This window comes from Condylura cristata, unplaced genomic scaffold, assembly GCF_000260355.1.
Source record: "Condylura cristata isolate star-nosed mole 26May11 unplaced genomic scaffold, ConCri1.0 scaffold00032, whole genome shotgun sequence".
NCBI lineage: Eukaryota > Metazoa > Chordata > Mammalia > Eulipotyphla > Talpidae > Condylura > Condylura cristata.
The window spans coordinates 8567914-8575873 of record NW_004567133.1 but is presented as its reverse complement, the minus strand read 5'-3'; the positions used below and the strand labels follow the sequence as shown (position 1 = coordinate 8575873).

The window sequence follows — 7960 nt, the reverse complement described above, 5'->3', positions numbered from 1 at the left end:
TGATTTGGTGATGGGAAACCCGCAGGGATTACAATCGAGATGGAAAAAAAAAATGTGCAAAATGATGTAAAAATAAACTTTTGTAATAATTAAAAAAAAAAAAAAAGGAAGTTGTAGCAACTGAGTCATGCTCACGTCTGGCAACAGTCATCTGTCCAGTGCTCCGGCTGCCTTCTCTAGACTGCATGTGTGCGCTCCAGGATTTTGGTTCCTCCCTGCTGGCAGCTCACTCTGTTATGTGACCACTCTGGCTCTGTGCGCACTTGAACTTGCTAGGGACACTCCATGAAGGGTAAAAGGAAATAGACCCTCCCTTCCTTCTCCTACAGCAAGCGCAACTCTGCTCTTCAGAGATCCAGGATGAGGCGATCTGAGCCCAGAGCTGCTACCTCTTCCTTCCCCAGGCAGGTGAAGACAAACTCTCCATCCCACCCTAAGGGCCCTGGCCAAGCCCTCTCTAGCACCAGGACAGGACCACTCAGCTTAAGGAGCTAACCAAACTCACCATTAAGCCGTAGAGAGCTTCCTTCTCTTGTGGAGACTGGATCTTGTGGGCCAGCAGCCAGGGCGCATGTGTTGGCCTATAGGAAAATAAAGAGACCTGAACCCAAGGGGAAAAGAAAAACTAACCAATGTGGCTAGCTCTGCCAAGTCAAGCTGCCTGTAGTCTATTATATGACACATTTCACATGTTCACTGTGGCCAACCTGCTAGCCCATTTCAGAACCGAGCCACATGGATGACTAGACACCCGGATGACTGACTTGACTCTTCGATTGTAAACCTGATGCTTGGAAACAGAATTCAACAAGTTCTCACCCTTTTCTCTGCTTTTTTCTTATGAAAGATTTACATTTAAAAGATGGAAATGCATTGATCTCCTTCATATTGCTATGCATTCTCTCCAGAACATTCAGGTCTCCTCAGCGCTGGTGTTTTATAACATTAGCCAGTTATAAGCCAACTGTTCTGTACAGGAGCCTGCTATTTCTAGAAAAATAACATTCTCAGTACATAATGGAGGGGGGTGGGGAAGGAAAGAAAGCCTAACTGTGTCAGCCCCAGGAGGCAAAAGCTTGCCCTGAGCTGAGCATCTCTGGGAAAAGCATGTGTGCGATGGGATGAATGAACACCTTACCCGTTGGGATCAGTATTCACTTGCTCGCAGAAATTCTGGATAGCTGACCAGTCCTGTTCTGACATACTTGGGTCTGTGGCTTTATCTGCCAAAGAAATTTAAAAATTAAGGGAAGCATGAGAAAAAAGCAACTGGCCCACTATAAAAAGCCTGACAGTCAAGGGCTACAGCATCAGCTCTCTCGGAGATGAGACCCAGGGGCAGAGAGGTGACCAGGACAGGGACCAGTGCCCTACCACCACCATCAGACAGGGCCCTGGGCTGGCACATGGTATGCCCCAGGGGATACTTGCTGAGTGGATGGTCAGTCAACAAACTGCAGTCCTAAAAGGCACCCCATTTCCTGTCAACAGGTCAAGCCGCAGGCGCCTTCTTCAAGCCCCAAGCAAGACTCCCCTCTGCCCTGCGTGAGCACAACACCTGAGAGGCTGCCAAGTTTCTTAGCCCGGAAGCCTGTATCAGGAAGGCCAGAACATAGGAGGCTCTGAGGTGGCTCCACTTATTTATCCCAACATCTTCACAAAGCAACGCCCTTCCCTCTGCGGCTCGGATTATAGAACCCTCTCAGACCAGGCAGTACAAGAAGCTTCTCCAAGTGATAAGCGGACCTCCTTTTCATTCACACCTCAAAATGCAACTCCTTTCTATAACCATCAGCATCCCCAGGAACCCAGGATCCAATCACACCAGAGTCTCCCCCACCAGAATTGTATTTGGATAAAATCTGAGGAAACTGAGCATCAAAGGCAGCAGCGCACAGCCAGGGCCAGGAGACACTTGGAGCAAGAGGACTATTAGAAGGCCTAGGTGAGACCAGACTCTCTGAGGGAGGGGCGCTCCGCCACCTTCCTGGAACTAGGGGCTATGGATTATCTTTCCTGGTCCAGAGTGCCCATCTAGCAAGCCAACAAGGCCGCACCACAACCCATGCCCAGGCCAGGAACCATGCCAAGGCTGCCTCTTCATCCTGACCTTTCATCACACCGTCAAAGCACCCTGGCCTGCCCTCCTCTCCAGTGAAATATCTTCCTGCTCCTGGCCAGCTCTGCAAATACAATGATTCTCAAGGTCGCATTTCTGATGTCACAATCCCCCTGGCCAGTATGTTCGCTCCTCTCCAGATCCCATCCACTTTTCGAGGCTGGCAGATTACCCAGCTCCTCCCTCCCGATTACTAAGTCTCTACAGTCAATGAGAGCTAACTCCTGACTGCAGCCACACCATGTCATGTGGACGTCATGTGTCTCCCCGGGTCAACCATGAGTCTCAAAGGACAAGTCATCACCCACCTTTCCACTTACCAACTTCATTCCAAGGAGGAAGGGAGACAAAGGACAGCAAAGGAATGAGACGATCAGTTCACAGACACCCTCCTCCTCCTCGGCCCTTCCAGCCTTTCCTTCTCAGACCCTGTGCGCCCACCCTCCCAAGTCAACGCCCTTCCTCACAGACCCTGCTTGATCTTTTCACCTCCCACCCCAGAATACAGACATCATCTACTTCTCCTCCTTACACCTGCCCCCACCCCATGAAGGGATCTCTAACTCCAACCCTTGCAAATATTGCCTTTATCAGGCAACTCTATGGCAGCCTTGTTATCTGTCCCTCTAAATGCCAGCTAAATAAACCGCCTCGGTGCCTGAGCTGGCACCTTCTAGCCTGGTGGGGCTGCAACAGTCACCAGAAGCAGATATATCCTTGGGCTCTCTGAGCATACGTGTTAGCCCTGCACTATGAAATAAGGACAACAATCCCTGCCTCCTGGCCTCGGCATGAGCTTAAAGGAGTGTCTGATAAGCCTGGTGAGGCAGCAAACACTAAGTAAGCATAAAAGATAGCTACTGTTACTGTTTAGTGCAATGCACAGTCCCTACCTCTTAATTTAAAAATATGCGTACACCTCTTAGAGTCTCCACAGTTCCTTCCCCACAGGAATAAAAGAAATACCCTGAAATAAATTTAACATGGTGACTCTCAAGAGATTCTGATTAAGGGGGTCTGGCTGATCTCAAATAATTCTAGGCCCTTTATCTCATGAAGTTGCAGTTTACTACAAGACTGACACCTGAATGACAGACTTCAACACATGATGGGCCCAGACAAAGAGAGAGCAGGCAGAATCCAGCCCCTAACACCCTCAGCCCACCACATGAAGAAGTACTGACAGGTACGAGCTTCTCCAGAGAAAGGAAGAATAAACCTACCGTGGTAGATAAGTCACGTTCCAAACCCCTAAACAAGCCAAACAGCAAAAAGATCTATATAGCGTATGACTACTTTTTCACTTGCTAAATCTTGTGCCATGAGGAGTCACTGAAGGTCGATCACAGCCCCCAAATAATGGCAGCAGTAACAGCTAGCGTTTTTGGTTTTGAGAGAACTTACTGCAGACAGACATCTCGCTGCATCCCTTCCCCTGGAGCCCTTAGGACAAGTGACGCTAGTACTCTGATCTCCCCATTTCACAGGCAAGAAGCCTACGCAATCACAAATTAGAAAATGACAGAAACAAAAATTCAGTACCAGGTCTGTCTGGCCATGGGGGAGAAAGACAAAGGCAGGGCCTCTTTTGGTGGCTCTTTCTTGCCACTAATTTAACATCTCTCTGAAGCAGAAAATGGTCTGTCCCATCCTCACTTGCTCCAGCACAACACAGGTCTCTACTGAATGGAATGAATGAATGAATGAAGCCATCGTTTGCTACAGTTTGGCTAGCTGGACATGCTTCTGACACCGCTATTCCAGTTCTAAACACCTGAGTCTCCAGACACCTAATCTTGCCTGCCCAGCTACCTGAGCAGTTCCAGAGAAAAGGCCCCCAAAGGACCCACAGATGGGGGTGACAGGCCATCTCCCTAAGGAAAGAACAGAGGCCTGACAGGACATAGCTGGAGGAGGCCCAAAGACTCCTGCTCTGTGTCTGGTGACTGTCACAGCCCCATCAGGGTGCTGAAAGGGACAGCCCAGGCTCCGAGGCAGCTTATTCAGTTGGCACCAGGCGGGACGGGTAACATGGCTGCCATATAGCTGCCTGATAAAGCAGTGTTTGTGTGCATTTTAAGCTTGTTCCAAAGTGAGAGGCATTGAGTTAACAGCTGAGCGTCCAGCTGAGTCAAAGCACACCCCCAAAAGTGACTAATTCAGAAGTCAAATCACCTCACACCAGCTGCCAACCACCTGGGTCATGACGACTGGGCACTAGGAGTGGCCTGGCTGGCCGGGGGGGGAGCCCACAGCCACAGGCCAAGGGGAAGCAGCGCTGGAGGAGCATGCGACCCTCTCTCCTCTGCAGCAGGGGAGACACCATCCCCCTACAGTCCAGAGTGGGCCAAGCCGAAAGCCCGAGACCACCAGGCTCCTACAGAAAGACATGTACCCCTCAGGGAAGTTCAGACTACAGATTGCAACCCAGACCCCCAGTCTCCCCACGGGCATAAAGGTGGGGCTGGAAGACGGGGCAAATCTCGGGCGTGGGGGTCTGGGTGGTAGCAGATCGGAGTTTCCTGAGGCCCCCAAACTCACTAAGGTACTGCCTCCAGGGCAGCTAGCATCTACTAGAGCTAGAATCCCAGAGACCAAGGGGACCCCCGCGCTGCTTTTAATAGCACAGACAGGCAACAACCTAAAGTGCCCACCAGTGGGGAGCTGACAGTCCAACTCAGCACCAGCCCAGGAGGCAGGAAGGAGGCCCATAAAGCAGTCACGTGGGCACTGACCACATGAACCAGATGGGGGACTGGTGCAGGGCGCACAGGAAGCACAGCAGTGACAATCTGTATTCTTAAAAGCATAAGCTTCTGGTAACGGCTTCCTGGTGTTCCTTCGGAAACGGCGCTCCCCAATCCTAGGACCCATGTTTTTCCTTTTTCTTTTTTTGGTTAAGTAGAATAAGTTAGTTTTCTGCCTCTCACAACTAGGAAGACTAACAACAGTTGGAGCTACCACCTCCCACGTGCTCAGGACTGTTCCAGGTGCCCTCAGCCCTCACGGCACATGCCTTTGCCGTGCCGTGCCGTGTCAGACACCGCTGCCTGATGCTGAGGTAAGAGCTGTCAGTGACCTGAGCTCACATTCCTTCAACTGCGCCCTGTCCTTGCCAGCCCAACCTCCTTCCTACAGGGACCTCCTCCAGCCCCACCCACTCCTACCAGAGCTCTCCCTCTCTGTGAGGCTGGCAGGGGTGGGAGAGGCAGGGGAATCACATCACCACAGACTCCAAGGCCCATCTCTGATGTCCCATCAGCACGCTGAAGCCAGGTTCAGAGGCTCAGGCCAAGTGGGGTGTTTGGGGGTAACTGGCATCTACTGCGACCAGGATCCCACTGAACAGCCCGCAGCGCACAGGGCAGCCCCCACAACACAGAACAATGAGGCTCAAATATCGAGAGAGGCTGTGCCAAAATCCTGTTCTCAAGTGTCCGGGTGGGCTGCCGTTTGCTTCTCTTACAAGCCATCCCCAAACTTTCCCACCTTCCTCAAGCCCCTGGTGCCACCTTGGACCCTAATGGTGGAGGGATGATTCTGACAAAGAAGCCTGCATGTGGGCTCCTCTCAGGCTGCGTGCCCAGATGCTCAGAGAAAAGGCGCCCTTCCCCTCCGCCAGGCTGCCAGCCCACCAGCCCTTCCTGCTCCCGGCTGAACTCTGCAGCAGTCCACTGGCTTGAGCACGGGACCCAGAACTGAGGGCCTGGGCTCCTGGTCTCTCCCTCCTTTTCAAATCTCCTCACCTGAACTCTATAGCACCTTCTCCCCTCCATTCACTAACACCTTTAACAAAAAGGGAGGGGGATGATGGCCAGCGCTACAACCTCCCCCAGGGTCTTTCTATCGAACCAATCAGACAAATTTTATATTTCAAGGTAGTTGGCAACTTTGAAGAGCTCGGATTTCACATGCAAACCGAAGTTTTAGCCCCACCTGAGAAACCATTAGATCCAGCCACTCTGGGTCCAAAGCAGTGGGAAGTGAAGAGGTCCCTTCCTCCAGCAGTCCCCTCTGCAATGATGGTCTCCTCCGTGTGGCCAGCCACTAGCCCATCTCCAGCCCAGCCCTGGGCCTTTTATTATGCCACTGTAACCAAGCCTGCAGTTCTCCATGGCCCCCTAATCTGTCCCCAGCATTAACTCAAACATCTCAGTAACCTTTTAGTTACCAAATTCAGATTCCCCTTCTGCTTGGTCATCCAACTGCACCTTTTACTGGCAAACCTACTGACCAACCGCACCTGCCTTGCCTGCTCCATCTTCAGGCTGCTTTCCCATTTGCACACCTCTGCTCTCCTCAACATGCACCGCCTCCTGGACAACCTCACCAACACGAATTGTAGCCTCTTGATCCAAGCTCCAGCTCTTGCCTCCTCTGAGTGAACCAAGTACCTAGCGTGTCTCCTTCTGACTATGCCACAAGCACCTCAAACGCCACAATCCCACCACGCCTTCCTAAACCAGCTGCTCCTCACAGGGGAGGTGTGTGTGACCAAACCAGACCTGAGCCTGAACCCCAGAATCCATCCTAGAGGCCCCCATCTCTTGCCTCCACTCCAACACATCAAGGCTGTTGGCTGTTCCCACTCTTTAATTCTGCTCTGCACCCCCCTGCCCCCCTCAGGAGCGAGCTTCTCTGGTCCCCCGGCCTGAGCTCTCATCTCCTAACCTTTTCAGCTCCGCATGGCTGCAGGGGATGCTTTTTTTTTTTTTAAGATTTATTTATGCATACAGAACTGGGATGTTTTTTCAACAGGTAAAAAGTCTGTTGCTAAAACACCAACACTCCCCCACATCACAGAATAAACTATAAACCCATTTCTGTAGCATCTCCTTGAAGACCCTGCTCCAAATGTGCCTCTGCCCCAGACCCTTTTCTCTTGCAGGTGGCACTACTGACCAAGTTGCTTCTTCCACACTCTCCCCCAGCTTTTGCACATGGCATTTCCTGTGGCTGAAATGTTGTCAACTCCACTGTCCACTCAAATGTTATGTTTTCTCTGCTGTGACAGTCCTCAGGAAAACATACCAGCTCCGACTGCCACATTTGAAACACATGCCTCTCCCGGAACTTCTGTTCACCATACACAGTGCTGTTGCTGTTGGCTTGTTGACCCCCTCAAATATGGCTTTTTGAGCAAGGACCCTGTGTTCTGCATGTCTGCACTCCCAGCACCCTGCAGACTCACACAAGGAGCAAGCTGGCTCGCTGTCCATCTACACTCACTGTACCCGGGACAGTCGGGACAGGTACCCCCGGGACCCTGCAGACCCCCACAAGGGGCAAGCTGGCTCGCTGTCCGCAGACCCACACACAAGGAGCAAGCTCGCTCGCTGTCCATCCAAACTCACAGTAGTCTGGACAATGGGGACAGCTACCCCCGGGGGTGTCATGAAGCCAGTGGGAGACAATACACTCCAGTCCTGGGCAGAGTAAACAAGCGCAAAAGGTATAATTTTTCCTCTACTACCTGTTTCTTAAGCTATCACCTGTGTCACCCCACTAATTAAGCTTTGCTCTGTCTAGAGGGCTCAGGGCTGGTCGTGAGGCTGAGGGCGGGCAGCCCGACCCAGGTCGTTCAGCTCCAAGAGACTGCAAACGGCCGCGTCGCCTGTCCGTCTCAGCTGGCTGGGTCGGAAAGTCCCACCTCTGACAACACCGGGCTAACAGCGGAAGCAGCCTCCGGGGTCGTAGCGACGACTAACAAAGGCCGGGACGCGGCGGCTCTGCGCGCCGCACCTCAGAGCTGCACCGCGCCGGCCCCCGCGTGGGTAACGTTTCGGCACCACGACGCCCCCGAGCGTGGGGCAGCGGGAGGGGGTGCGAGCGCGGCTTGGG

The 7960-nt window shown here is 52.4% G+C and overlaps 1 protein-coding gene across 1 annotated transcript in view; it reads right to left on the bottom strand.

Annotated features, from left to right (window-relative positions):
- GGA2 (golgi-associated, gamma adaptin ear containing, ARF binding protein 2) overlaps positions 1 to 1408 on the bottom strand; it is a 20870-nt gene extending 19462 nt beyond the window's left edge. Inside the window, exons 1-3 of the mRNA XM_004691715.2 lie at positions 1375 to 1408; positions 1139 to 1223; positions 506 to 581 (exon numbers count right to left, since the gene is read on the bottom strand). Coding sequence (XP_004691772.1) covers positions 506 to 581; positions 1139 to 1223; positions 1375 to 1408 — 195 coding nt within the window. The remainder of the gene's footprint in view (positions 1 to 505; positions 582 to 1138; positions 1224 to 1374) is intronic.
- Between the last annotated feature and the right edge of the window lie 6552 nt (positions 1409 to 7960).